The following is a 26851-nucleotide window of genomic DNA, read 5'->3' on the forward strand; positions in this document are numbered from 1 at the left end:
AAGGTGAATGCGGACGGCGCGGCTCGGCGCGGCGTCCAATGGGCGCGCGTGGCGGAGGGTGACGTAGGCTGCGGGCCCGCCCCGCGGGGGCCGTGTGGGGCGGGCGGGGCGCGGGGCTCAGTCGGCGCCGCCATGTTGGGGCTCGCGGGTCGCTGCTCGGCTGCCGCCGCCGCCGCCGCCGCCCGGCCGCTGCTGCACCGCGGGGCCGGGCCGGGCCGCGACCTCCTGCCGCTGCTCCTCAGCCGTGGGGCCGGCCCGGCCGCCGCTGCCGCCGGGGCGCGTGAGTGCGGGGCGCCGCGAGGTCACCTTGGGGCCTGCACGGGGGCCGTTATCGCGGCCCCGTTACCGGGGTGGGACGGGACGGGCTGTGCCGCGCGGTCAGGGCAAAAGGATGGGCCGTGCACTGGGGCGTGGGGGGAGCAGCGGTCCTCGAGGGCGTCGTGGGGAAACCTGGGGGGGTGTCGGAGGTCCCCGGTGCACTGGGGAGGGAGCGGGGGTCCCGGGCGGATCGAGGGCTGCAGGAGCCCCCGGTGCACCGGGGAGGGAGCGGGGGTCCCGGGCGGATCGAGGGCTGCAGGGGCTGGTGGGTGCGCCGAGGAGGGGGTGCAGGGGTCCCCGGTGCGCCGGGGGGGGGGGGGGGGTGCAGGGGTTTTGGGCACGTCCCAGGGGTGCAGGGGAGCCCCAGCTCCGCACCCTCGAGGCACGCGGAGCCCGGAGCTGCCCTTTCCCCGTCCGACCTTGACTTTGACTCGTCCCTCTCCTCCCCCAGGACGGGACTATGCAGCCCAGGCAGCCCCCGCCGCCAAGGCCGGCTCCACCACCGGCCGCATCGTGGCCGTCATCGGGGCCGTGGTGGACGTGCAGTTCGACGAGGGGCTGCCCCCCATCCTCAACGCCCTTGAGGTGCAGGGCAGGGAGACCCGGCTGGTGCTGGAGGTGGCTCAGCACCTGGGTGAGCGTGTGCCGCAGAAGGGCTGCGGAGGGTGGGAGGGGTCCTCCTGCGATGATGTCTTGATGACTTTCGTTCTCCTGAGCTTGCTGAAGCCACGGATTTCGATCTGAGGAGGAGGAAAATGGCTGCCAGAGGGTTCTGGCCTGCAGGGCTGCGGCTTGAGTGTGGCCTGGCTCGGTTTTTCTCTGTGTTATTTTGTCCCTGCTGCTTTTCTTGGTCCTCCTCCCAGCAGACTGCTCCCTTGGCAGGGCCCGGGAAAGCCACCGGCAGCTGTCCCCAGGGTCAGCTCGAGGGCGCTGCCGTGACACTGTCCTTCGGCCTTGGCAGGGGAGAACACCGTGCGCACAATCGCCATGGACGGGACGGAAGGCCTGGTGAGAGGACAGAAGGTGCTGGACTCCGGCGCACCCATCCGCATCCCCGTCGGCCCCGAGACCCTGGGCAGGATCATGAACGTCATCGGGGAGCCCATCGACGAGAGGGGCCCCATCACAACAAAACAGTGAGTTGATGCCACGGGCCAAGAGCCAGCGTCATCTGGGGTTCGGAGGTGGGGGCGTGGGTTCTGGAGCAGCAGACACGCGTGTGATTGGGGACGCAGCACGTCTGGGTCGTGAGCCAGAGCCAGCGCTGTGGCCGAGGGTCTCGGTTCAGCTGCTCAGCTCCGTTTCTCTCCACCTCCTGCTGCAGGTTTGCTGCCATCCACGCCGAAGCCCCCGAGTTCGTGGAGATGAGTGTTGAACAGGAGATCCTGGTGACGGGGATCAAGGTGGTGGACCTGCTGGCTCCCTACGCCAAGGGCGGCAAGATCGGTACGCTGTCCCCGGAGGAACGGGGGTTCTGGGGAGGGGGGCACCCTGCCAGCCCTGCTGAGCAGTGCCTGGGGGGGGTCACACTCTGCCCTGCCAAGGCTCAGGGCTGATCCCTCCGTGGTCATTTCCTTCGCTGATGAGTAACCATTTGACTTTCGTTCTTCTGAGCTTGCTGAAGCAACGCTTATTGATCTGAGGAGGAAAGGGGCGAGGGGAGATGGGGGGCAGCCGGGTTGGCTCGGGGTTAAGTAACGTTCCCATTCCCTCCCAGGTTTGTTTGGAGGTGCTGGCGTCGGCAAGACGGTGCTGATCATGGAGCTGATCAACAATGTGGCGAAAGCCCACGGCGGTTACTCGGTGTTTGCTGGCGTGGGAGAGCGAACCCGCGAGGGGAACGACTTGTACCATGAGATGATCGAGTCTGGGGTCATCAACCTGAAAGACGCCACTTCCAAGGTGTGCTGGCTCTCCCGAGGGGCCGGGTGGGGTCCCGGCGGTGCCGGGGGCGTGGGCAGCCCACTGGCGTTGCACCGACACCTGGGTCTTGCCCGCAGGTCGCCCTGGTCTACGGGCAGATGAACGAGCCCCCGGGTGCCCGCGCCAGAGTGGCTCTGACGGGGTTGACGGTGGCTGAATACTTCAGGGACCAGGAGGGTCAGGACGTGCTGCTCTTCATCGACAACATCTTCCGCTTCACCCAGGCCGGCTCAGAGGTCTGTGCTCAGCATGGTGCTGCTGGCACGCTGGCTCCTGGTGCTGAGCATGGCAGCGGCCAGGCTGTATCTGCATGGGACACCAGGCCCCCGCCTTGCACAGCCTCTCACGGGCTCCGTTCCTTCCCAGGTGTCAGCCCTGCTGGGGAGAATCCCCTCGGCTGTGGGCTACCAGCCCACGCTGGCCACCGACATGGGCACCATGCAGGAGAGGATCACCACCACGCGCAAGGGATCCATCACTTCGGTGCAGGTGAGGGCAGGGCCGGCTCCGTCGTGCCGGGGAAGCTGCGGCGCCCGCCTGGGGCCCACTGTCCCCTCCCGCCTCCCCAGGCCATCTACGTGCCGGCCGACGACTTGACCGACCCTGCACCCGCCACCACCTTCGCCCACTTGGACGCCACCACGGTGCTGTCCCGCGCTATTGCCGAGCTGGGCATCTACCCGGCCGTGGACCCGCTGGACTCCACCTCCCGTATCATGGACCCCAACATCGTGGGCCCCGAGCACTACGATGTGGCCCGGGGGGTGCAGAAGATCCTACAGGTGAGGGGGCCGGGGCAGCCCCGCGTGTGGAGGTTGGGGGGGACGTGGGGAACCCTGCGCCAGCCGCTTACCCCCCCCTTCCCCCGGCTCTCCCCCCAGGACTACAAGTCCCTGCAGGACATCATCGCCATCCTGGGCATGGACGAGCTCTCTGAAGAGGACAAGCTGACAGTGGCCCGGGCTCGCAAGATCCAGCGCTTCTTGTCACAGCCCTTCCAGGTGGCCGAGGTCTTCACTGGCCACATGGGCAAGCTGGTGCCGCTGAAGGAGACCATCAAGGGCTTCAAGCAGATCCTGGCAGGTGAGACGGCCCCCATGGAGTGCGGAGGGGGAGAGCGGGGTCCCCCCAGCCCAGGCTCCCCTCCCTGACGCCAGGTCTCCCCCCAGGCGAATACGACCACCTCCCGGAGCAGGCCTTCTACATGGTGGGGCCCATCGAGGAGGCGGTGGCCAAGGCCGAGAAGCTGGCCGAAGAGCATGCGTGAGGAGGGGTGCTGTGCCCCCCCCCGACCCCCCCAGCGCCGCACCCCCAGTATTTAACGTTTCCAATAAAACATTGGTGAAAACAGCTCGAGCTTTGTCTGCTGTGGCTCCTGGTCTCAGGGCTGTGAGCTCCCCCCCGGCCATGGGGCTGCGCTGGGACCCTCCCCTACCCCCCCGGGGCTCCCCTGTGTGGTGGGATGGGGGCCCGGGTGGAGGCCGAGACCCCCCCTCGCGTGGGGCGGAGGCCGGTTACCGGGGCTGCGGGGGGTGGCAGAGGCTGCTCCCGTTGTCTGGCCCCGGCCCCGTGTCCGTGTGTTGTCCTCCCCCCCCCGTTCCGGCTCCACCATTTGGCAGCACAAAGAGCCGCCCGGCCGCTGCCCCGGCCCCGCCAGCTGCCGCTTTGTCCGCGGGGTCCCGGGGGGCCGCGCCCGGCCCGGCCCGGCCCTCCCCACCGCGGGGCTGCGGCACCGGCCGCGCCCTGCCCCGGGGGCACCGAGACCCCCGAGACCCCCTCTGCCGGGGGCTCCCCGATGGGGCGGGAGATCCCGGGGGTCCGGCGGGGGCTGCAGCGGGGGGATGAGGGGGTGGGATGGGGAAGAGGGTCGCGGCCCCGGTGTGGGGGTGCCCCCCCCCCTCACCTCGGCGAAGGGCCGCGGTCCCTTTAAATGGCGGCGCGTCCCGCGCGGCGGAGGGGGCGGTGGCGGCGCTGACATCACGCGGGGCCGGGAGCACCTGCGCCGCCGCCCGGCTCCGCCACCGGCACCGGTACCGCAGCGGGCCGGGCGGGCACCGGGCCGGCACCGCCGCCCCCAGGTACGCACCGCGCGGGACGGGCCCCGGAGACAGGGACACCCCTCCCTGCCCCCCCCCCCCCCCCCCCCCGCCGCACCGGGACCCCCGCGGGGCCGGGAGCCCCCACCGGGCAGGGAACCCCCGGACCGGGCAGGGATTTCCCCCCCCTTCTCCTCCGGTGCCGCGCCGGGACAACACACCCCCCCCAAACCCCCCCCGTACCGGGACCCTCTTCTCCCCCCGCCGCCCCGGTACCCGGAGGCGCCCCCGGTCCCTGCGCAGCGTGACGTCACCGGGGATCCCGGGGGCCGGGGCAGCACGCGGGGGGCGGGGGGCGCCGGGCCGGGGAGCGCCCAAGTCCGGCGAGATTCCGGCCCCGGCCCGCGGCCGCCCCGTCCGCCGCTGCCCCGCGCGGCGCCGCCGCTCTCCGGGGTCGGGCCGTGGCTGCGGGGGGAGAAGGGGGGAACGAAAGGGGAAGCGGGGGGGGGGGGGGCACGGAGGGGGGCGGTCCCGGGGGAAGCGGGGGGGACCCGGGGCCGGGGGGGGGGGGGGGCGGCCCCGCGTGGGGATTCCCCCCGCCCTGACCCCGCCGGGGGCGGGGATCCCCTCCCACGTGGGCGAGCTGCCCGCCCCCGGTGACGCGCGCGCCGCTCCCGGTGACGCCATCGCGGCGGTGGTGACGTACGCGTGGGGGGCGGGGCTGGGACCGCCCGGCGGCGCGAGGCGCTTCCTGCCCTGCGCCGCTGGCTCGGCTCGGCTCCGCTCGGCGCGGCGGGCCCGGTGCGCTGCGGCCCGGCCCGGCCCGGCCCGGTCCGCGCGGAGGGGCCGCGCCATGCGGAGCCGCGTCCCGCCCCGCGCCGCCTGAGCCGGGCCCGGGGCGCCCGCCGGGCCCGCGCCGCCGCCTGCCAGGTGCGGGGTCGGGGCGGGGGGCGGGGGGTAACGGTCCGCGGCGGCCGTTAACGGCCGGGGGGGTGGGAGGCGGCGGTTGGGGCCCGGCGCGGGGAGCCGGGGGCGGCCCCGGCGAGACCGACCCCCGTTTCCCGACCTCGGTGAGACATCCCCCTCCTCCCCCCGCATCCCGGTGCCCGGCGAGACAGCCCTCTCCTTCCCCCCCCGGTACCGGCCCCCGAGGAGCCCCCCGCTCCGCTCCCGGTGAGGCCTTCGGGCCAGACCTGCAGCCGCGGGGAGCCCGGGCCCCCGGCCCCGCTGGTCGGTGCGGTTCCCCCCCCCCCCCGTCCCGGACGCAGGAGGGAGCCCCGCACTCCCCCCTCCCCCCGCCCCGTTCCCCCTCCCGTCCCCCCCCCCCCCCCCCGCCCCCGTTCGGTTCCGCCGCCCCCTCCCGGCCCGGGACCCCCCTGCGGCGGCGGGTGGGGGCGGGGCGCTCGCCCCCTTCCCCGCGAGATCGGGCGGGGGGGGCTGCGGGGGGGGGGGGGGAGGGGGTGTCCTTGCCGCAGGGACCGGGGGGTCCCCGCCGGGTGCGGCGCCGCGGGCGGGCGGGGGGGCCGGTCCCGGGGCTGTGTCCCTCCGTGTCCGTCCCCCGCAGGAAGTGGCCGGGAAATGGCAGCCGGTTGTTGCGTCTCGTTGTTTTTGAAACGTCCTTTTTAATCAGGTCGCGTCTCGCTCCCGGGGCCTCCCGGTGCTGCCGGGCCAGGGGGGGCCGAGCTCCCTGCCAGGGGGACGGCACCGACGGCCCCCCCGGGGCTCTGGGTCCCCCAGCTCCAGGGGCCGGTGCTCAGCTGCAGGCACCCCGTGTCCCCGCCTGGCACCCACAGCCGTCGGGAGCGTGGTGAGCCCGGGCCGGGTGCCGGTGGGTGCCGCCGGGATTGGGCTTTAACACCGGGGTGAGCGGGTGCTGCCGCATCGGCTCTGCCCGCTCTGGTGGGAGCCGGGGAGCAGCCCCCGCACACCCGCCTCGTCTCTGCCGGTGACACCCCAGTGGTGCTGCCAGGCCCGAGGCTCCGTCCTGCCATGGGTGCATCTCCGGGGCCAGCTGCGTCCCCGGCCCTCGCCCTCCTCGCCTCGCCCGTTCGCGGCCAGCTCCGGTTACGTGCTGTGGCCCAGTTTGCAGCTCCGTGCTCGGTCACGTGCTGCCTGGGGGGGGGGAGCGGGGCCGCGGTGGGCAGGAGCCCCAGCCCCAGGCAGAAGGCGACGGCCTCTGCCCGCACCGCACCCAGCTCTGGCTGGGCTCCCGGTGGTGCCGAGGGCGGCTCCAGCACCCGTGGGGCCCATGGTGTCCTCACGCCGGGGCTAGGCCCCGTTTGTCCCCAGAGCAAGAGCGAGCCGGAGCGTGCGGCAGTGCCACAGCCCTCGGTCCCCGTCCTGGGGCAGCCGCTCCCCGTGGTCAGCATGGCCGGTGCTGCCGTGGCCGGAGCCCGGCCCTGTGGTTGAGCCCCCCCACCCAGCTGGTGTCTCCTCTGCCGTTGCTGTAGTTAATTCCCACCTTCCCGGCTTTTATTTTCCCCCCGTGGCCGCAGCGCTGCTCTCCTGGCCCTGCTCCCCGTGGCCGCCTCCGCCGCGGCCCCCTCCCTGCTCCTGGCGCGCGCCCCGGCCATCCCAGTCTGCGGCGTTGACCTGCGGCCGCCACCTGTCCGGTTCCGGCACGTCCCTCTGCCATCTCTGACCTCCAAAAGCCGGCAGCGGCGTTCCCGGCCGGCACATCACACACGGGGTGGGACCGGAAAGGCTCTTTCTTTTTTCAGCCGCGCTGCGGCCGGTTTCCCCGTGCCGGCGGGGGGCTCCTGGCTGGGTCAGGGCAGGGGCCACAGGGGTGGGGGGGCAGTGGCTCCGGGGCCACCCCGGGACGTCCGGGTGCGACGTGCGTGTGGCAGCCGCGTCACCGCCCATACGGGTTTCTCTGGCGGATGAATCACCAGTGTCACCAGCCGGCCGGGAGAGAGCTCGGCAGCCCTGGCCCCTCCGGCCCCCAACAGGGCACCGGCCGACGCGGGCAAGGGTGTGATGAAATCCCCGCCCGGGTTTCGACACGGGCCGTGCCACGAGCTGCTGCTAAAGCGCCGCGTCTGCCGAGTGTGTGGCAGCATTGGCCCTTCCGGAGAGGTCGTCGGAGCTGGTGCTGCCTCAGCCAATGGCGGGTTCAGCGTGCGCGGCAGGACGGGGAGACGCCGGCTATGGCAGCCCCGTGGGGTGCCCCTGTGGGTTCCCCAGTACCGGGGGTCCCATCTCATCTGCTGGGCTCGCAGGGCCTCGGCTCCCCCACGCCGTCTGCTCCCTTGCCCCACGCTCCGGGACCCCCTTGGGTGGCTGCCGGCTGTGCCGGCGGCACTGCAGGGTCCCGTCCTGTGGCTAGCTCCCACCAGGAGCCCTCCTCGCGGTTCTCTGCTTTGCAGGGAGCGTTTCTCCTCCCGGGCGGTGAAGGTCACCAGCGGCTCCTGCCTGTCCCCGGGCCATGCCGAGCCAGCTTCAGGGCTCCTGCTCACTCCCGGCTGCGGCACGAGGGCGGCCCAGATCCTGCCTCAGGTGGCTGCCGCGGAGGCGTCCCTGGAGCTGCGCCTGGCGGGGGGGGCTCAGGTCCCCTCCGGCTGCAGCGGGGGCACTGGCTGTCACTGCAGAGGCGGTTCTCTGCCGGGTTCCCCAGGGAGTGCCGGGCTGTGCCGGAGCCCCGTGGGGTCGCAGAGCTGTCACGGGGGGGGCCAGTGCTTCGCTGGGAAACGGCCCCCGCGGCTCTGCCGGCTGGGAGCTGCCAGAGCTCCCGCGGTCTCGCCCTGTGCCGGGGCCCTGGGATGGCGGCGCCAAGGAGCAGAGCGCTTGAGTTTAATGCGGGAAGAAGCGCAGGCGGGCGGCAAGCGGGGTTTCTCGGTGACGGCCATCCCTGGGGACGCTGGAGCGCGGTGACGAGCTGCACTCGTGCAGGTGGCGGCTCGTCCCGCTGGGGCTGCTGGGCCTGGGCCGGCTCATGGCAGAGGCAGCGTCGTCTCCGCTGCGCTGGGGGCCCGGCGAGGGGCACTGCGGTCCCGGGGGGCTTTCGCCATCGCTCCTCGCCCTCCCGTGTTAACGTGCAGCTCCGGGTCAGGAGCTCACCCTGCCCTGGGTTGGGGACCTGGTGCTTCCCCGGGCTCCCTGCCGCAGGGGCCAGCTCTGCCCCGGTGCAGGAGCGGCGGAGGGTCCCCACACTCCCCGATGACGGGTGGCAGGGCCGGGTGCTCGCTGCCCAGGCAGCCCCAGTCCCCGCCGGCGGTTGACCCTGGTGCCTCTTCTCCCCTCTGCAGAAATGGAAACAAACAACCATTTTAACTTCACTGGCCTTTCCTCTGCACCCGCTGCCTCAGGACCGAAACCCACGCCTGCCTCAGGGGACAGCCCCTTCGCCCACGGCTCCCCGCTCAGCTTCCCCCCGCAAGGGAAAAGTAAGTGCCCCCGCGGGGCGGCACGGCACAGCCCAGCCCGGCGTCACCGGGACAGAGGCACCGCGGCGGTGGCGTGGCCGGCGGCAGCTCCCCGCACACAGGGCCGGGGCCAAGGGTCTGTCGTGTGCTCGCCGTTGCCTTGGCCTAGAAAAGCGTCTGCGCTGGAACGGGGTCTCTGCGTGGATTTGGCCGGTCAGCTGATCCGGCGCAGCCCTGCCAAGCGCTTGGCTAATCCCTGGCATCCTGCGGCGCTCAGCCCGACGCCGGCGAAGCCCCGTGGCGGGGCCGGTTTTGCCAAGCGGAGAGCCGCGCCGGGGGGGTCTCGGGGGTGCCACCGCCCAGCTCTGTCCAGGCGCAGGCAGCGGTCGCGCTGGGGTGGGGGGCTCGATGGCTGCCGGGGTGGGTCGTCCATCTGTCTGTCCTCTGGCAGGTCCGTGTGAGGGAGGGTGTCGAGAAATGCCCCCGCGGCACCGCTGACCCGGCTTGTCTCCTCTGGCTCCCTCGCAGGTCTGAACGGGGGCATGAATGTCAATGGCTTCTCTACTGTATCTCACCCCAGTACTTCAGGGACCTTCACCCCCAGCTCACCACCCGCCAGCACGCCGCCCCTCCGCGCCTATGACTGCCTCTGGGACTACGCGCCGTACCCGCCCGCCGGCGCCGGCGGTCTCAAGGACGGCAGCCCCGCCGCCCCCCCGCTCTCTGGCCTCGGACAGTTCCCGCTCAACGGCGTCGCTGGGGGGTCCCGGCCGGCGTCCCCGGGGCACGGCACTAACCTGCGGGAGGCCGGGCAGGAGTTCTGGGGCAACGGCACCCCCGGCCCCATGGGGCTGAACTTCGACTCGCAGGAGCTGTATGACTCCTTCCACGACCAGAGCTTCGAGCTGATGCAGAACGGGCCGGCCGGCTTCTACACGGCCGCGCAGCCCTCCCCCATGCTGGGCTCCGGCACCCAGCCCTTCTCGTTGCCGCCGGGCCCGCCGGAGGAGCCGGACGCCGGTGAGGAAGATGCCGACGCTGCAGCCAAAGAGATTCCCCCCGCCATCGCGGAGAACGGGGGCGGGCTGGTGGGCAGCATGGAGCTGGAGGAGGCGCAGCCAGGTAGGAGCCTGGCGCTGCCGGTGTGGGTGGGCAGAGCTCCGGGCTGGGGCACCGCGGCCCCGATGGGCAGGTGCTGGATCCCGAGCTGGGACGGTGGAGTTGGGCGTCGTGTTCCCCGGGGAGTTGCAGCCCCTCTGACCCACCTGCCCCGTGTTCCGGCTGGGGTTTGGCCCATCACAACTCAGAGTCAGCGTTGGGATCTCGTTAAACCGGGCCGGGCACAGCCTGCAGCGTCACCGCCGGTAGAGCGGCGTTCCCCCCCTCGCGGGTGCGTGCGTGAGCCCCGGGGTGGCTGGGTGCCGGGCAGAGGTTCGGCAGCCGACCACCCCGCCACAGGGAATGGTGGCAGCTCATGGCAGGTGATACCCCAGGGTGGCCGGGCCCTGAGCTCCGTCACCGTCACGTCCCGCTGCTACAGGGTCTGGTTTTGGTCGGTTGTTCCCTTCAGATTTGAAGATCTGCAGCTACAACGGGTCTGACCCCGGCCCGGTGCCGCTCGGGCAGGAGGGGTCCGTCCTGGCCCCCGGCACGGGCAGCGGCTGCCTGGGGGACGCGTCGCCCATCGCCCCTCGGCTGGAGGACACCCCCATCCTCAGCGAAGACCCCCTGGAGCCCTTTGAGTCCCTGGCCAGAGGTAGGGAGGCTGCGGCTGGGCTGGGGTGGGTGTCAGGGCCGTGGCGGGCAGGACGGGCAGCTGCCTGCACTCAGCTGGCATGGCCATCCCCTGCGCTGCCCTGGCCCGGCTGCTGCCTGTGCCTGGGGAAGCGGTGCCAGACCCCTCTCCGTCCCCTCCGGGCAGCGGGCGGTGGCGATGGCGGTGGTGATGATGGTGGCGGAGGCCTTCTCCGGCGGCCTCGGCGGGCAGGCGGCCCTGGGCAGGCGCTGGCGGGCAGGGGCGGGCCCGCGTCCCTGCCGCGTCCCTCCCGCGCCAGCCTCCTCTGCGCTCCCTTCCTTCCCTTCCTTCCCAGCTCCGTGACGAGGCTGTTACTCAGCGCCTGAACTTCCGCGCTGGTGAACATCACCGCCACCGCCACGGCCATTTTGGGCTCCTCCGCTTCCCAGAGGAGGGGGCGTGGCTGGGGGCGCCGAAACCCCTTAACCCCTCTTCTGCCGGCGCCTTTTTGGCTGGGGGGGTCCCCGGCCACCCCCTGCGCCCACTCCACCTGGCTGCCCCTTGGGAGCGGAGATGTGGGTCTGCGTGCCCCTGGCCCAGGTCCTGGTGCTCACCCCCCCCCCCAGACCCCGGCACCGGGGACCTGTATGCGATGGACGACTCGCAGCTGGTGAGCGACAAGTCCCCCCTGGAGGAGCCCCCCGACCTGCCCGGCCTGCGCTGCGCCGCCAGCCCCCCCCTCCACGCTGCCAGCCCCTTCAGCCTGCTGCCCGCCGGCCCCCCGCACACGCCGCTGCTCGCCGGCCCCGGCTCACCACCCGCCCTGCACGGTACGTGCCACACCAGGACGGGACAGTGCCCCCCAGCCGGCCACTCACCCCCCACACCAGCTGGCCCCGCGGCGGGGAGGGTGGTCACCGCCCCGCTGGCCTTGTTCTGCCTCCACGGCTGCCGCAGCACCTTTGTGTCCGGGCAGAGCGGGCACCCCCCATGTGCCCACGCCGGGGAGCTGCGGCTGGTGCTGGTGGGGAGCCCGTGGGAGAACGGTGCCCTGGTGAGGGCACCCGCCCCTGGCTGGGCACGAGCCCCCATGGGGGGGTCTCCTCCGTGCCACGGGTGCCCCCGGCCAGCCGGGGAGGGGATGCACGGCCGCATCCCCCTGGGACGGGTGGGGGCTGTCTGGTGCCATGGGCGGAGCAGGAAGGCGGCCACGCTCGGCGGTGACGTCCCTGACCTTGGCTCCGCAGACGGCGGCATCGACCTGCACAGCAGCAGCCACGCGGGGCCGGAGGAGTCGGGGTCCCTGGAGCTCGACCCTCCGCTGGAGCCGGAGTCCCCGGCCCCCTCCGCAGAGGAGGAGGAGGAAGAGACTGCCGACAGCTGTCCGGAGACTTCGGCCGCGCCAGAAGGAGAGAGCGAGGAGGCCGCCCCGCTGAGCGCCTCGGCAGCAGGTAAGGCCGAGAGCCCCCACGGGCATCCCCCTCCAGCCAGCGCGCCTGAGCCCAGCGACCCGTCCCCTCTCCCGCAGGTGATGTCCCCCGCCGGCGCATCGCCACCCAGGAGGAGGTGCGCTTTCCCCTGCAGCACGGGTACGTGGTGCCGGCCCCCTCCTCCTCGGCCCCCGGCCGCCCCGCGGCTCCGGGCTGAGGCTCCTTGTGCGCAGGTGGAGGCGCGAGGTGCGGATCAAGAAGGGGAACCACCGCTGGCAGGGCGAGACCTGGTACTACGGGCCCTGCGGGAAGAGGATGAAGCAGTTCCCGGAGGTGATCAAGGTACAGTCCCCGGGGGAGAGCAGGGTGGGGGCCGACCCGGGGTCCCGGTCTGCCACAGACCCCCCCACTCTGGCTCTGCCAGAGCCCCCTGCCGCAGCAGATGGATGCTGCTGGGAGCTGCAGGGCCCACAGCGCTGAGCCCCCCTCACAGCCTTCCTCCTCTTCCTCCTTCTCAGTACCTGAGCAGGAACGTGGTGCAGGACGTCCGGCGCGAGCACTTCAGCTTCAGCCCCCGCATGCCGGTGGGAGACTTCTACGAGGAGCGGGACACGCCAGAGGTGGGTCTGGGGGCAGCCCAGCCGCCCTGTCGTCCCCCCGCCATGCTGCGCTGCGGGAGGTGACCCGGATTTGTGCCGCAGGGTCTGCAGTGGGTGAAGCTGAGCCCCGAGGAGATCCCCTCGCGCATCCAGGCCATCACCGGCAAGCGCGGGCGACCCCGCAACGCCGAGAAGGCCAAGCCCAAGGAGCCGCCGGCTGCGAAGCGTGGTCGGGGCCGGCCTCCCAAGGTCAAGATGGTCGACTTGCTGAGCAAGACGGATGCACGGCTGCTGAAGAGGCTGGAAGCCCAAGGTATTTCCCCCCTCCTCGGCTCGGGGGAGCTGGTGCGGCCCCTCGCAGCCTGGCTCTGGGGGGGGGACCCCAGCGGCCGACCCGTTGCCACCCTCCCTCTCTGCTCTCACAGAGGTGCTCAGCGACGAGGACAAGCTGAAAATGAGTAAAATCAAGAAGAAAATGAGGCGGAAGGTATGAGTGGCTGTTGGGGGCTCATGGTGGCTCCAGGGGCCCCTCTGGCTCTGGGCTTCCCTGGTGCGGGAAAGCCACCGGGTCCCCGAGCTGGTCTTGTCCCTTCCAGGCCAAGAACAAGCAGAAGCAGGAAGCCAAAGCCCCCAGAGCGAAGGAGGCCAAGAAGAAGTCCAAGGTGAGTCCACAGGGTGCAAGGAGGCAGGGAAGGGGGGAGCAGATGGAGCTGCTGTCCCCACATGTCCCGGGGTCTGTCCTCAGGCCAAGGAGAAGAAGAGCAAGCCAGAGAAGGGCAAGGACAAAGCACGGCCCAAGGAGAAGAAGGGCAAAGGGCCTCGGAAGGCGGACAAGGGTCTGCTGGCCCAGCGGCGCGTGGAGGAGCGGCGTCGGCAGCAGCTCATCTTGGAGGAGATGAAGAAGCCCACGGAGGACATGTGCCTGGGGGACCACCAGGTAGGCTGGGGCACGGGGGGCTCGTGAGCCGGCAGCCTGACCCGGTGCCTCGCCAGTGCTGACCACCCCCTCTCCTCCCTGCAGCCCCTGCCAGCCTTCTCCCGCATCCCGGGCCTCGTCCTGCCCAGCCGCGCCTTCTCCAACTGCCTGACGGTCGTGGAGTTCCTCCAGAGCTACGGCAAGGTCCTGGGCATCGACCCGGCCAAGGACGTGCCCAGCCTGTGCGTGCTGCAGGAGGGGCTGCTGGGGGTGGGCGACAGCGCGGGCGAGGTGCAGGACCTGCTGGTGCGGCTGCTGCAGGCTGCGCTCTACGACCCCGGGCTGCCGCCCTACTGCCAGGTGAGCCTGTCCCCCGGCCCCGTCGGGGGTGTCGGTGCCCACGAGACCCCAGCTGCTGCAGGCTCGGGACAGGGGAGCCCAGATTTGGGAGGTGCTGCTCTTGCTGCAGCCTCCCGCACCCTCTCCCTGCGCCCAGCCGGTTCCCAGCGCCGGCAGCCCATGAGGTGCTCCCGTGTGTGTCCTGCTGCGGGAGCCTGCTCAGATTTGGGTTCCTGGCCCTGGGCTTGTTCCTGCTCAGATTTGGGTTCCTGGCCCTGGTTTTCCCATCCACGGGGTGCTGGCATCCTCCCCTTCTGGTTTCCCCCCCCTTCTCCTGGCAAACCCCCCGGGGGGCAGGAGCGGTCTCCCCAACCCCATCTCTGCTCTGCCCCAGTCCCTGAAGATCCTGGGGGAAAAGGTGTCGGAGATCAGCCTGAACCGCGACACCGTCTCCGAGATCCTGCGCTGCTTCCTGACGGCGTACGGGGCGGGCGAGGACATGTGTGACGGGCTGCGGACCAAGCCCTTCCAGGCGCTGCCCCCCGAGAAGAAAGCCGCCATCCTGGCCTTCCTGGTGAACGAGCTGAACAGCAGCGCCCTCATCATCAAGTGAGCGCGGGTGGGGGGCAAGCGCGTCCTCTGATCCCGGCCCCTCCTGCCTGCGGGCACGGCGGGGGCATGTCGGTGCCCAGCGTGGGTCCCTCTCCTTCCTGGGAGAGCTGTGCGGAGCTGCCCGCTGCAGCCAGCCCCCGTCTCCTTGCAGCGAGATCGACAAGACCCTGGAGAACATGTCCAACTACAGGAAGAACAAGTGGATCATCGAGGGCCGGCTGCGCAGGTGGGTGGGTGGGAGCTGCCCGCGGCTCCCACTGCCTGCGCCCGCTTGGCAGGCAGCACCACGTCCCGCCGGGCACGGCTGGGTCCCGCTTGTGGCCGCTGCACCTTCCCCTCCGTGGGGCTGGGGGGGTCTCGGGGTGACTTGCCCGGTGCTGCGGTGTAACAGGCAGCGGGGCCGGCAGCGGACGCCTCTGCTGTGTCTTGGCAGGTTGAAGGTCGCCCTGGCCAAGAAGACGGGACGTCCCGAGTCGGAGATTACAGGCCTGGAGGACGGGCGGCGCCGGCGCAGCTCCCGCCTGACGGAGGAGACGGGCCTGGAGATGGAGGAAGAGGAGGAGAGCCGCGGACGGAAATCCTGCAGGGAGGAGGAGGTGGGGTGACCGCGGGTTCCACCGCTTGCGGGGGGGGCAGAGATGGGGATCCCCTCGGGGGTCTCCTCCCCACCTGCGCATCCCTGAGAGCTCCGTCCCTTCCCTAGGCCGACACGTCTGCGTCCAGCATCCCCGAGCTTGAGAGGCAGATCGAGAAGCTGGCCAAGGTGAGCGGGCAGTGGGGGGCTGGGGGCTCGGCCCCCGCTGTGGGGCTGCAGGGCCCGTCACCGCCCTTGTGCTCTCCCCACAGAGGCAGATGTTCTTCCGCAAGAAGCTGCTCCATTCCTCGCAGACGCTGCGGGCGGCTTCTCTGGGCCAGGACCGGTACCGGCGGCGGTACTGGGTCCTGCCCCACCTGGGCGGCATCTTTGTGGAGGGCACGGAGGGTGAGCTGGGAAGGGGGTCCCGGGGGAAACTCCCAGCCAGGAGAGGACCCCACATCTCACCTCCTCCCCCTGCCCTCCCAGTGGCTGAGCCGGCGCCCCAGGAGCCCCCAGAGGAGAAGGCGTCCCCCCACGTCTCCCCGGTGAAGGAGGAGCCGGTGGACGTGCCCATTCCCAGCCGGACGAACTGCACGGCCCCACGCTCCCGCGGCCGGCCCCGGAAGAGCAAAGAGGAGCTGTCGCAGCACTGCGGTCCCAGACCCCCACCCCTCAACGGGGACCTGGAGGAGTCGGTGCCCCTGGGGCAGAGCCAGCACGACCTCAGCCAGTCCGCCTTCCTCTCCTGGCTGAGCCAGATGCAGTCGTCCCTGCTCAAGGACTCTGTCCTCACCCCGGACAGCAGCCCCGGCAAGGGGGATACGGGGCTCCCACCGCTTGAGGCCCCGTCGGACCCCATGGAGGAGGAAGAGGAGGAGGAAGAGGAGGAGAGTGCCCCAGAGGCTGTGGAAAAGCGGGGGCCCTGGTTCAACCTGCTGCCCCGGACACCCTGCGACGACCGAGCCCCCCTCGCTACCTCCTCTGCCGAGCCCTCGCCGCGAGCCACCGTGCAGCCCCGTGGCCAGCCCCGTGGCGAGCTGCCCAAGGCCTCAGCCAGGCAGGTACGTGCTCGAGCCCGGCCGGGGCAGTGGGGGGGGCAGCACCCAGCATTTCCACCCCAGCCTGCAGGCACCGCGTTGGGGAATCTCCCTGGGGGGAGCAGCATGGGACCCCCTTCCTGGGCACCGGACGCCCCGGGGCTGGGATGCCGTGCTCGTGGCCGTGCGTGGGGAGCTCGCTCCTGCTGCCCCCAACCCTCCAGGCCAAGCCCGCAAGAAGCGAAGCGGTTGGGGGGCTGCGGGGTCAGGGGCCGAGGAGCGGGTGCGTGCCTGGGCCTTCTGACGCATTCCGTCCCCACCAGCTGAACGGCCTGCCTGTGGACGACCCCTCGGCTCCCCTGCTCGCTTCCACGCCGGTGCACGCCAGCGCCAGGGCCCACGGTGCCTGCCCCCGGAGCCGGGGCAGCCTGGAGAAGCTCCAGGACCTGCCGGGGCAGCCCAAGCGCCGAGGGAGGCCCCCTACCAAATTCTTCAAGCAAATTGAACAGAAGTACTTGACCCAGCTGACGGAGCAGCCTGTTCCCCCTGGTGAGAGCCCAGCCCAGCCCCGGGACCCCCGGGGCAGGGGGTGCCGATGCCCCCGGCGGGGTGCTGAGGGCTGCGGTGCTGCCTTGCAGAGATGCAGAGCGGCTGGTGGTGGCTGCAGGACCCCGAGGAGCTGGAGGCGGTGGCTCGCGCGCTGCACCCGCGGGGCATCCGGGAGAAGGCGCTGCACAAGCACCTCACCAAGCACAAGGAGTTCCTGCGGGAGGTCTGCCTGCGCACCACCACCGGTAAGGGCTGCCCGCGCCAGCCGGGGTGGGGGGCTGCTGCCCGTCCCTCGCTGAGCCCGCTCTCCACCCCCAGACCCCATCTTCCACCTGCGCCCCGAGGCGGCCGGCACCGCCGTGTCTCAGGAAGCCCTGGCCCGGTGGTCGGTGATGGAGAGAGCCTACGAGACCGATCTCTCCATCCTGCAGTGGGTGGAGGACCTGGAGCAGCGCGTGCTGATGGCGGACCTGCAGATCCGGGTAGGTGCTGGGCCGGGTGCCACGGTGGCCTCGGCTGGGTGCTGCGGTGCGGTGGCCTCAGCCGGGTGCCCACCCTGCACCCCCCCCTTCTCTCGCAGGGCTGGACGTGCCCCAGTCCGGACTCCACACGGGACGACCTGCAGTACTGCGAGCACAAGGTGGAGCCCCTGGAAGACATCACCGTCCGGAGCCGGCGGGACGGGCTGCCGCTGTGCCGGGAGCGCACCAACCCCCTGGACCTGGCGGTGCTGCGGCTGGCGGCGCTGGAGCAGAACGTGGAGCGGCGCTACCTGAAGGAGCCGCTCTGGCCCCTGCACGAGGTGGTGGTGGAGAAAGCGGTGCTGAGCAGCCCCGAGGAGCTGAGCCTGGGCCCCACCGAGATGTGAGCCCCACGACCCCCCCCCCCCCCGGCTGTGCCGCCGGGACGCGAGCAGCTCCGGCTGAGCACCTCCTTCCCGCCGCAGAGCCTACGAGATCACGCCGCGGGTCCGGACATGGCGGCAGACGCTGGAGCGGTGCCGCAGCGCAGCCCAGGTCTCCCTTTGCATCTACCAGCTGGAGAAGTCCATCGCCTGGGAGAAGTCGGTCAACAGAGTGGTGAGAACCCGCGCTGGGAGGGAGGGAGGGAGGGATGGCCGGACCCTCTTGCTGGGGCCGGGCACCCCAGGGTGGCAGGGACCCCCCCGCCGGCGCAGCTGAGCCCCCCCGTCCCCGCAGACCTGCCTGGTGTGCCGGCGCGGGGACGACGACGAGCACCTGCTGCTGTGTGACGGCTGCGACCGCGGCTGCCACCTCTACTGCCACCGGCCCAAGATGACGGAGGTGCCCGAGGGCGACTGGTTCTGCTCCGTCTGCGTCTCCCAGGTAGGTCGCGGGGCAGTGTGTCGTGTGTCCCCCCCGCTGGACTCCAGCGGTGACCCCCCCCCTCCCCTCCCTGCAGGCAGGGGAGTACCGGGACCCCATCTCACCCCGGCGAGGCAAGAAGCGGAAACGGGGGCGTCTGTTCGCGGGGAGCCTCGCAGAGGAGGAGAGCCCGCGGTGCCGGCCGGCCTCGCGCCGCCGCGAGGGGCTGCCCGTGCCCCGGTACGCGGGCGAGGGGCTGTCCCCCGCCAAACGGAGGGGCGTGACGCTGCGAGGCCAGCCCAGCGACCTGACCTTCTGCGAGTGAGTGGGGCCGGGGGCTGGGGGGGGGGCTCCCACCGCATCCCAAGGGCTCCCCCTCACCCCCCCGTACCCCGCAGGATCATCCTGATGGAGATGGAGTCGCACGAGGACGCCTGGCCCTTCCTGGAGCCCGTCAACCCCCGCCTGGTCCCCGGCTACCGCAAGATCATCAAGAACCCCATGGACTTCGCCACCATGCGCACGCGGCTGCTGCGGGGCGGGTGAGCGCCCGTCCCGGGGCTGGGGGGGGACGACACAGGGCTGGGGGGGGGGGGATCCCCGGCCGCCACCGACCGTCCTCCCGCCCGCAGGTACTCGAGCTCGGAGGAGTTTGCGGCCGACGCCATGCTGGTGTTCGACAACTGCCAGACCTTCAACGAGGACGACTCGGACGTGGGCAAGGCCGGGCACGCCATGCGCAAGTTCTTCGAGAGCCGGTGGGAGGAGTTTTATCAGGGAAAACACGCTACTAACCCGTGAGCGGGGCGGGCCGGCGCCCCACGCCCCCCCCCCCCCCCCCGCCACCCGGCTGGGACTGGGGTCCCCCCCCGCGCCCCCCAAGAACTGACTCCTCTGGAGCTGATCTCGCTGCCTGCTGATCCCGTGCGGGGGCCCCCCCCCTGCTGCCCGGACCCCCCCCCCCCCCCAGCACCACAAACTCACAGACTGTGTAAGCCAAAAAGAAAAAAAAAAGAGGTGTTTTTTTCTTTCTTTCTTTTAAATTTTATTTTCTAATTAAAAACAGAAACAGCCCCCCCTCGCCCTCACACCCCCCCACGCCCCCCCAAACGAGGGAAGCGAATCCTCCCCGCTGGGAATATTTAATAATAGCAATAGTTCGTAGTGAATGTGTCCGAGCACTCCTGTGCAGCGTCTACATGCATTAACGGCCAGTAAAGTGGACTTAGCCCCCCCCACCTCGCCGCCCCCACCCCGGCTGGGACCCCCCCTGCCCGCGCAGACACTTTACGGGGGGGGGGGGGGGCCCCGGTGCAACCCCCGCTGCCCTCGGACCCACGGCCGGGGTGGGCACCGGCCCCTCCCCACCTGGCTCCAGGGACCAAACTGGGGAGGGTGGGGGGCCCCCCCCCGGCAGCCCCCCCCCCCCCAACAGCCCTTTTCCCTGCCTCCACGTCTCAGGAAGAGCCCGGCCCCCCCTCCCCGGCACGAGGACCCCCGGGGCTGTGCTGGGGTCCTGGCCCCCCCACAACCGGGATCCTTCAGGGATGCTACTGCAGGCCCCGGGGGGGCCCGGCCCCCTGCCAACCCCCTCCCCCCCAACATGGACTTGAAGTCTCAGGCGGGTGTTTGCCCCCCCCCCCCAGACCCCTGCTGGGTCGGGGGGGTTGCACTGGGTGGGGAGGAGGCCCCCTGGCTGGCTGGGGCGGGGGGGGGCCCCCCCTCTGCCCCCGGGGTGTCGTGTGTCCCCCCCATGCAATGGGCAGCCAGGGAGGGGGCCAGGGCTCCCCCAGCCCCCCCGGCCAGGATATTACGGGTACTCGCTCTGGGGGTTCGGCGGCCGGCGAGGCTGGGGGGGGGCCCCGGGCGCGTCCCCCCCGGCCCCACAGAGCACTGAAAACAACTCACCTACCTGGGCAGGGGGGGCCCCGGCCGCGCCCCCCGCCCCCCCCGTCTCTCAAAGTAGCCTTTTTTCTATCAGATAACCTCAGAAACTTTTTATTTTATTTTATTTTTTTGCTTTGAAATAAGAGGTGGATTTGAAGTCTATTTGAACTGACTTTATATTACGCATAAATATTTATATTTTATCTAAATAACTGCGCTGTAACAAACTTTTTTTGTGGTTTGTTTTTTAGTAATGTTTCGGATCCGTCAGGTTTTTTTCCGTCGTGGGAAAGTTTTCGGGAGTCTCCGTATCGTTCTCGTGTTCGTTCAGTTGAAGTTCCCCCCTCCCGCCCCCAGTTTGACACCCTCCACCCCCGCACCCCCACGGGCCCCCCCCACGGCCGGCGCCCACCACCCGCAGCCCCCACCGGGCCCAGACCGGGGGGGGGTGGGGGGGGCCCCGTGGCTGTTTCTCTTTGCCCCCCCAACCCCGGTGCCCCCCAGCCGGGGGCTGCGGCATCGCCGGGAGCATCGTGTGTCCCGTGTCCCCCCCCCCAGCTGCGGCCCCTGCCAGCCCGCCGGCCGCCTTTTCTATAACCAGCCGTGTTGTTTTAGTGACTTTTTGATAATGTACAGGTTTTGTGAATTTAAATTTATTTCTTTCTATATTTTTAGGACCAATCTCATTTTTAATAAGGTTGAAAGAGGACGGGCCGCCCCCGGCCCCCCTCCCCGTTGCCTGTTGATGTCCCCACGAGCTGTAGGACCCCGCGTGTCGCGTTCGAGAATAAATAACTCACGTTTGATAGACACACGCTGGTCCGAGCCCTCTGTGGGGGGGGGGGCCTTGGGCTGGGGGGGGGGCTTTGGGCTGCTGGGGGGGCTTGGGCTGGGGGGGTGGGGTGCGGGGGGGCCTGGGCCACGGGGGGATGCTCAGGGGGACCCTGGGCTGCGGGGACACCCCCCCCCCCGCTCCCCACCCTCCCTCTCCCCACACGACAGAGGCATTTTGCTTTTCTTGCCATTTTATTTAAAAACAAAACAACAAAAAAAACCTCGAAGGGGGGGGAGCTGTCGGGGGGGGGGGCGAGCGCGGAAGCAGGAGGAAGAAATACAAAACTAGAAACCTCTCGAGATTTTAAAAAAAAGCAACTTAAAAACCTGTACAAAATGCGCTACGTATAAATTAAAGGGGGGGCAGGAGGGGGCCGGGGGGGGCCTCGGCTTCTCCTCTACAGCTCGGGCCCCCTGGGGCAGGCGGGACCCTGACACTCAGCCCCCCCCGGCAGCGGGGTGGGGGCTCAAGCACGGGGGTCCCAGCGCCCCCCAGCCCCTGTGGGGGCCGTCTGTGGGTCTCCCTCTTTGGTTCCTTCCCTGGGGGGGCCCGTGCCCCCCGACCAAAGGGGCCATGCCCGGGGGGGGCTGGGCAGTAGCAGCAACGGGAGAGGTGGGTGATGGCTGGAAACCGGGGGGGGTGGTGTCACCCCAGGTGGGGGGGCGAAGGGCCGCAGCCCCCTGCCCCCCCCAGGCCTGGGCTGAGCACGCACCGAGCTGTGGGGTGAGGTAGATGTGTGGCGGGGGGGATGGGGGTCCCCGCTGACCCGGGGGGACCCTCGGCCCCTGGGGGGGGACCACCGGGGGGCCCTGGGGGGGAGCTGGGGACTCCGCTGCGCTGGGGGGGGGGGGGCTGGAAGAACCGGGAGGCCCTGGGCAGAGCTGGCGGGGGGGGGGGGGGCACAGCTGGCCGCAGAGCTGGAAGCAAGTGGGGGGGCTGCCCCTGCCCCCCCCAACCACGGGGAGAGACAGACGGACGGACAGACCCACGGCATGGGGGTCGCAAAGCCGGGGGGACCAGAGCAGCTCGGCCCCCCCACAACCCCCCCACCCTGCGACTCCCTCAATCTTTGGTTGCAAGAGCCGCCCCCGTGGGACCCCCTGATTGTCGCTGCGGGGGGGGCGGGTGGGGGAGGGGGGAGCAGCGCAGGGGCCGGGGCTGCAGCACCCCTGGGTGCGGGGACTCTAAAGTGCCTGGTTGACCCTCGGGGCGCCCGTGGGGGGGGGGGGCGGGGGGGGGTGGTGTGTGTGTTTATTGCACTTGTCCTGCCCCCCCCGCCCCCCCCCCCCCCCGGGCCAGGGCAGGGGCAGCATGCAGAGCCCCGGCCGCACCCACGGGGGCAGGAATGGCTGCGGGGGGGGGGGCGGGCAGCACCCCCGGCCCTGCGGGGAAGCTGGTGCCCAGAGACTGGACCCCGGGGGGGGGGGGAAGGGGGGGTCCAGTCCCCGAGCCGGGGGCACCGGCTGGACCGGGCAGCAGAAGGCACGGGGGGCACCGCGGCTGGGGGGGGGGGGGCTGGCGGGGCCGCGGGCCCTGGAAGCACGAGGGGGGCAGCCGGGGACCCCCGGCCCCCCCCGGGGCGGCGTTTGTCGTCTTTTCCTCCCTCCCCCCCCCCCTTTTTTTTTTTTTCTTTTTTAGTTTTTTAGAAAATGCGGGAGGAAAAAAAAAAGCCCGCCGGGGCGGGGTGTGGGGGCTGCCCGGCCGGGGAGGGGGCAGCGAGATGCCGTGGGAGCAGCGGGACCCCCTGCACAGGGCCCCCCCCCCCCCCGCGCCCTGGGCTCAGGGACCCCCGGCTGGGGCACGGGTCCTTCCCGAGGTGGCGGCGGTTGTGGGGTGGGGGGGCAGCGCCAGGCGGGGGTCCCGGCACAGCCCCTCCCGGCAGCCGGCAGGTACGGGGTCCCTCGGGCCGGCCCCCCCCGCCGCTACTTGGGGTAGGGGTAGGGGAAGGCGCCGGGCTCGGACGGTGACTCGATGGGGCCGTGGCTCGGGGCAGCGCTGCCGTCCTGCGGGGAGGCGTTAGCGGAGCCTGGGCCCCGAATCCCCTGCGCCCCCCAGGCTCCCCCCGACCCCCCCCCCCCCAGCACTCACTTCCAGCGGGAGGGTGGGCGGCATCGGCGGGTACGGCGGGATGAAGGCTCCGGGGACGGCGGCGGCAGCAGGCACGTACTGGGGAGAGCGGCGGCATCAGTGGGGTGGAGGGGTCGGGGGGGCCGGGGGTCAGAGGGGATTGGGGGGGGTGGGGGGGGGTCTTACCGTGCCGGCGCTGCCCAGCGAGAGGTGGCCGAGCTGCTGGGCCAGGGGGGCCACCACGGAGGGCTGGAGGGGGACGGCGTGGTCCACAGCGGGAGCCAGCACCGCACCCTGCACGGCTCCGTCAGCCCGGGGACACGCAGGGTCGGGGGACACGGGGGGGGGGGGTGTGGGGTGTGTGCACGTGGGACACGGGGACCAGGGCCGGGGGGGGGGGGGGGGGGCATGGGGACACTGGGCCCGTGGGGCTGCAGGGACCTGGGGAGGGGGCAGAGGGAGGGGCTGCGCAGGGACGAGGGCTTCTGTGGCCGGGGGACACGGGGGGGGGTGGGGGGGGTGGGTACACGCGTGGGCCAGGGCCCAGGGACACCCAGGTGCGCGGCAGGGCGGGGCCGCAGTGGGCGGGGCTATGGCAGCGGTGGGAGGAGCCATACCGACAGTGGGCGGGGCCTGTCCGAAATGGGCGTGGTGGGGCTGCAATGGGGGGCAGGGCCCGGGGTGCGGGCGGGGCGGGGCAGTGGGGGCGGGGCTCGCCGTGCTCACCGTGGGCTGCACGAGGTAGGACTGGTGCATCCAGGCCGGGCCGTGGACCTGCGGCAGCGGCGGGTGGGGGCGGGTGGGGGCTCCCCCGAGCCCCCCGCCCCCCCGTGGGGACACCCCCCTCCCCAGGACCCCCACCCCACCCCACCCCCCCCCCCCCGTACCTGGTAGGAGGAGACGGGGGAGGGCAGGTAGGGGGCCAGGGCCGTGGGGGCGATCATCCGGCTGGGGGCCAGGCCGTAGGGCGCCGGGTAGAACCTGCGGGGGGGGGGGTGTCAGGGGTGGGGGGACGCGGCCGGCAGCCCCCGCCCCGCCTGGGCCTGGGGGGCCCTGGGGCACCCACCCGTTCTGCAGCGCTGTCGCGGGGTCATAGGCCAAGGTCACAGTGCCCTGGGAGGGGGGGGGAAGGGTCAGCGCTGCCCGGCAGCCCCTCCGGCAGCCTGGGGGTCTGCCCCCCCCCTCCGCCCCCCCGGCCCCCTCTCACCGCGTCGCCGTCCCGGGCCCAGGCTCTCCCGTTGGGCACGAACTTGCCCTGGCTCTGCCGCTTCTTCTGCCCCCCGTCTGCGAACTTGCAGAGCAGCGGGTCCGGGGGGGCTGCAGGGAGGGGCCATCAGCGCCATCAGCCAGCCCCCAGCCCCCCCCCCCCCCCCCCGGCCCCCCAGGACCCCCCCCAGCCCACCTGGCACCCCCGGGGGCATCTTGATGTACTTCCCGTTGAAGTGGGTGATGACGGCCTCGCACTTCTCCGTGGACTCCATCCTGGGGGGAGCAGGGCTGGGGGGGGGGGGCCGCACACAGGGCCCTCCCGGCTGCCCCCAAACCCATGCAGCCCCCCGAGCTCTGTGCAGCCCCAAGCACCCCCCCGTCCTCCTGGGCACCCCCCCAGCCCCACGCGTTGCCCCAGGCACCCCCCAGCCCACAGCAGAGCCCCCCCCGGCCCCCCCCTCCCCGTACCGTGCGAAGCCCACGCCGCGGCTGGCCCCGTGGGGGTCCCGCAGGATGCGGGTTGAGACCACCTGCCCGAAGGGCTTCAGCAGCGCCTCCAGCTCCTGCTCGTCCACCCCCAGCGGCAGGTTCGAGATGTAGAGGTTGGTGGGGTCCTGCTCCTGTTGCTGTGGGGGGGTCAGGGGGGCAGCCAGGCCCCTCAGTGTCTGCCGGGAGTCCCGGGGGGGGGGGGGGGGGGGGCTCTGGGTGTTGGGGGGCCCAGGGGGCCGTGCTGTACCTTGGCCATCTGCGCCTGCACCCCGCTGGCCTTGAGCGCCGTCACGGCCTTCTGGGCCGCCGTGGGGCTGTCGAAGTCGACGAAGCCATAGCCTGGGGGGGGGGGGCTGGGGGTGAGAAGGGCCCCCAGAGCCCACAGCCCCCCACCTCGGCCCTGCAGCCCCCCCCCAACCTTTGCACTTGTTGGTCGTCTTATCCAGGATGGCTTTGGTGGAGACGATCTTCCCGTAGCTGGGGGGGGAGAGAGAGGGTCAGTGCCTGGCGGGACCCCCCAGCCCTGCCGTGGGGGGGCCCTGGGCCGCGGGCAGCGGGGACTCCAGCCCCTGGGGGGGGGGGGGTCCCAGCCCCACTCACGGCTGGCAGAGCTTGACGAGGTCCTGGTCCGTGGTGCCGGGGTGCAGCCCCCGGATGTAGAGGTTGGTCTTGCTGAGCTGGTCCGTGGCCCCCCCGGCGGGGCTGGGGCTGGGGGGGCCCAGCGGCTGCGCCGGCGGCACATAGGGCTGCTGGGGGGGCTGGGGTCAGCACCCGCTGCAGCTTTGCCACAGCTCTGCCAGATCCCAGCCCCCCGTGGGACACGGCCACAGCCCTCGGCGGGGCCCAGGGACGGATCCTGCCCATCCCGGCCCCCCCCCGGCCGCAGGACCCCCGGTCCCGCACAGCCCCAGAGCCAGCGCCCATCTCCGGGGCCCCTGGGCCAGCGGCCGGAGGCGGCGCCGGCTGAGAAACCTCCGGGCCTGATGTCAACGTGAAAAAATGAATCGCCCGCGGCCGCCCCCGCACCCCGGCCCCCCCCGGTCCCCGTCCCCTCGTCGGGTGCTCGTGTCCCCCCCCAGGCACACATCCCGTTGTCCCCCATCTCCGGGATGGCCCCATGTCCCCGCGTCCCCCCCGGCCCCCAGTCAGGCTCTGCTGCAGTTCGGGGTGTCCGTCCCCGGGTCCCGGCTGGGGGGTGCTGGGGTGGGGGTGACCCCCTCCATGGCCCCCCCTCGCTCTGCAGGGATTGGGCTGGGGGTCGCCCACCCGCGTGGGGTCCCCTGGCCGGGACCCACAGACACCCCCAGGGACATCCCAGCACAAGTGAACATGGCCGTGCACACACGTGTGGAGGTGCACACGCATGTGGGGGGATGCACACACGTGTGGGTCTGCACCCTGCATACAAGCGGGCACGGTTCACGTGTGTGTGCGTGTGCAGTGCCCCCCACACATGTGCAAGCATGTCCTGGGGCTCATCCGTGTGCGTGGGGGGAGCACGCGTGCAAAATCCTGCCCGGGCCCTGCAGGGCCGGTACCCCGTGGCAGGAGCACGGCTGGGCGCAGAAGTCCACGCTCATGCAGAGCAGATGTGCGTGTTTGCACACGCGTGTGCAAGAGTGGACAGGTGTCTGGGGGCCGTCCCACCCCACGTGGGGCCAAGTAGCCCCTCACCTTGGCTGGGCTGACACCCCCCCCCCCCCGCCCCGGGGGTCTGTGCTGCGTGTGGGGCCAACGCCTGTGTGGGGTGATCACAGCCCCCCCGCGAGGGAAACTGAGGCACGGGGCGGGTGGGCTGGCAGCCCCCCCCTCCCGTCCAGGCCGGGGCTCCCCTGGGTGTCCCGCCCTGACCCCGGCGGGGGCTGGTCCCAGGTGTCCCCCTGCTCCCCCCCCAGCCCCCAGGCCCGGTGCGGACCCCGCTGTCCTCCCCCCGTATCGCTCCCTGCTCCCCCCGGGACCTGGGCCAGCCCCCCCCCAGCTGACGGACGGGCCCGGAGCTGCGGGGGGGGGGGGGGGAAGAGAAACCCGGCCCCGCCACGCCTGTGCCCCCCCCCCCCCCCCGCCCTCCCGGCCAACCCCTGCGGAGGGGCCGGGGTCCGCCACGGCGGGTCCCCCCCGCCCACCCCAGCGCTCCCCCCCGCGGCGGGGCTGCCCCAGGCCGGGGCTCCCGGGGCTCCGCCACAGCCGAGGGCCGGGCCCGGCGGGATTGGGGCGGGGGCGGGGGGGTGCCGCGGGGGGCGGGGGGGGGCCGTGCGGGGCCCCCCTACCTTCTTGCTGCTCTTGTTGTAGGCGAAGGCGGGCAGGCCGGAGCGCGGCTGCACCGAGAGCAGCATTTTCCCGAGCGCGAGGGGCCGGGGCGGGCCGCGAGCCAGGCGGGCCCGCGCCTGACGTCACGCCCGGGAGCCAGCCTGGAATCCGCGCTGGCACCGCGCGGGCCGGGTCCTAACGCCGGGAACGGCCCCGCCGCCCGCCCGTGGGGAGCCCCGCGTGGGGCACCGAGCCCCGGGCTGTGGGGCGGCCGGAGGGGGACGCACCCCCCCACACACACACACACACACACACACCCCCGTGGTCTGGCGGGCCCGGTGACACCCCCACCCCCCA

The 26851-nt window shown here is 72.0% G+C and overlaps 4 protein-coding genes and 2 non-coding genes across 13 annotated transcripts in view; 4 read left to right on the forward strand and 2 right to left on the reverse strand.

Annotated features, from left to right (window-relative positions):
* LRP1 (LDL receptor related protein 1) overlaps nt 1-6536 on the reverse strand; it is a 183774-nt gene extending 177238 nt beyond the window's left edge. The window contains exon 1 of the mRNA XM_054807279.1: nt 6532-6536. The gene's annotated coding sequence lies outside the window, so the exon portion shown is untranslated. The remainder of the gene's footprint in view (nt 1-6531) is intronic.
* On the forward strand, nt 84-3591 carry ATP5F1B (ATP synthase F1 subunit beta). The gene is made up of 10 exons (XM_054807307.1): nt 84-280; nt 770-952; nt 1280-1454; nt 1643-1764; nt 2036-2220; nt 2319-2477; nt 2608-2730; nt 2811-3023; nt 3123-3324; nt 3411-3591. The coding sequence occupies exons 1-10, from the start codon at nt 133-135 to the stop codon at nt 3506-3508; spliced, it is 1608 nt and encodes a 535-aa protein (XP_054663282.1). The 5' UTR covers nt 84-132; the 3' UTR covers nt 3509-3591.
* Nucleotides 995-1067, forward strand: LOC129198216 (small nucleolar RNA SNORD59). Its single transcript, XR_008574448.1, has one exon. It is a non-coding gene; the product is annotated as a small nucleolar RNA SNORD59 (small nucleolar RNA).
* On the forward strand, nt 1892-1965 carry LOC129198215 (small nucleolar RNA SNORD59). The gene has a single exon (XR_008574447.1). It is a non-coding gene; the product is annotated as a small nucleolar RNA SNORD59 (small nucleolar RNA).
* BAZ2A (bromodomain adjacent to zinc finger domain 2A) lies at nt 4201-20453 on the forward strand. 5 transcript variants are annotated; one of them, XM_054807289.1, is made up of 31 exons: nt 4998-5207; nt 8525-8662; nt 9170-9763; nt 10212-10397; nt 11003-11206; nt 11624-11827; nt 11905-11965; nt 12040-12148; nt 12325-12426; nt 12508-12718; nt 12831-12892; nt 13002-13067; nt 13151-13342; nt 13427-13681; nt 14055-14269; nt 14424-14498; nt 14706-14868; nt 14976-15035; nt 15119-15254; nt 15336-15910; nt 16210-16435; nt 16525-16680; nt 16754-16917; nt 17016-17299; nt 17382-17514; nt 17635-17781; nt 17858-18081; nt 18159-18302; nt 18393-18518; nt 19899-19968; nt 20323-20434. In XM_054807289.1, the coding sequence occupies exons 2-31, from the start codon at nt 8527-8529 to the stop codon at nt 20338-20340; spliced, it is 5298 nt and encodes a 1765-aa protein (XP_054663264.1). In that variant the 5' UTR covers nt 4998-5207; nt 8525-8526; the 3' UTR covers nt 20341-20434. The 5 variants fall into 5 exon arrangements, with proteins under 5 accessions (XP_054663262.1, XP_054663264.1, XP_054663261.1 ...); XM_054807287.1 differs by lacking the exon at nt 4998-5207 and adding an exon at nt 4201-4319 and having other exon boundaries at nt 19899-20453; XM_054807286.1 differs by having other exon boundaries at nt 19899-20453.
* A 1395-nt stretch (nt 20454-21848) lies between these two features.
* On the reverse strand, nt 21849-26803 carry RBMS2 (RNA binding motif single stranded interacting protein 2). 4 transcript variants are annotated; one of them, XM_054807346.1, is made up of 13 exons: nt 26515-26800; nt 24848-24996; nt 24666-24724; nt 24495-24586; nt 24227-24384; nt 23952-24031; nt 23757-23866; nt 23616-23662; nt 23437-23530; nt 23276-23323; nt 22736-22843; nt 22571-22648; nt 22266-22485 (listed from the first exon to the last, which is right to left on the reverse strand). In XM_054807346.1, exons 1-13 carry the CDS (start codon nt 26578-26580, stop codon nt 22405-22407), a joined length of 1170 nt encoding a protein of 389 aa, XP_054663321.1. In that variant the 5' UTR covers nt 26581-26800; the 3' UTR covers nt 22266-22404. The 4 variants fall into 4 exon arrangements, with proteins under 4 accessions (XP_054663318.1, XP_054663319.1, XP_054663321.1 ...); XM_054807343.1 differs by lacking the exon at nt 23616-23662 and having other exon boundaries at nt 21849-22485; nt 26515-26803; XM_054807347.1 differs by lacking the exon at nt 23276-23323 and having other exon boundaries at nt 26515-26801.
* Between the last annotated feature and the right edge of the window lie 48 nt (nt 26804-26851).

Source organism: Grus americana, chromosome 31 (genome assembly GCF_028858705.1).
Source record: "Grus americana isolate bGruAme1 chromosome 31, bGruAme1.mat, whole genome shotgun sequence".
NCBI classification, from domain to species: Eukaryota; Metazoa; Chordata; class Aves; order Gruiformes; family Gruidae; genus Grus; species Grus americana.

What these genes read in the sequence shown, in the direction of transcription:
- RBMS2 (XM_054807343.1), bottom strand. Translation starts at nt 26,580, where the DNA reads ATGCTGCTCTCGGTGCAGCCGCGCTCCGGCCTGCCCGCCTTCGCCTAC. An exon ending in TGCAGGCGCAGATGGCCAAG is followed by an intron (nt 24,385 to 24,494) that starts GTACAGCACGGC and finishes ACCCCCCCACAG; the next exon opens with CAACAGGAGCAGGACCCCAC. An exon ending in CGCGGCGTGGGCTTCGCACG is followed by an intron (nt 24,032 to 24,226) that starts GTACGGGGAGGG and finishes TGCTCCCCCCAG; the next exon opens with GATGGAGTCCACGGAGAAGT.
- BAZ2A (XM_054807287.1), top strand. Translation starts at nt 8,527, where the DNA reads ATGGAAACAAACAACCATTTTAACTTCACTGGCCTTTCCTCTGCACCC. An exon ending in GCTGGAGGAGGCGCAGCCAG is followed by an intron (nt 9,764 to 10,211) that starts GTAGGAGCCTGG and finishes TGTTCCCTTCAG; the next exon opens with ATTTGAAGATCTGCAGCTAC. An exon ending in GAAGAGGCTGGAAGCCCAAG is followed by an intron (nt 12,719 to 12,830) that starts GTATTTCCCCCC and finishes CTGCTCTCACAG; the next exon opens with AGGTGCTCAGCGACGAGGAC.
- ATP5F1B (XM_054807307.1), top strand. Translation starts at nt 133, where the DNA reads ATGTTGGGGCTCGCGGGTCGCTGCTCGGCTGCCGCCGCCGCCGCCGCC. An exon ending in CGCCGCTGCCGCCGGGGCGC is followed by an intron (nt 281 to 769) that starts GTGAGTGCGGGG and finishes CTCCTCCCCCAG; the next exon opens with GACGGGACTATGCAGCCCAG. An exon ending in CTTCAAGCAGATCCTGGCAG is followed by an intron (nt 3,325 to 3,410) that starts GTGAGACGGCCC and finishes GTCTCCCCCCAG; the next exon opens with GCGAATACGACCACCTCCCG.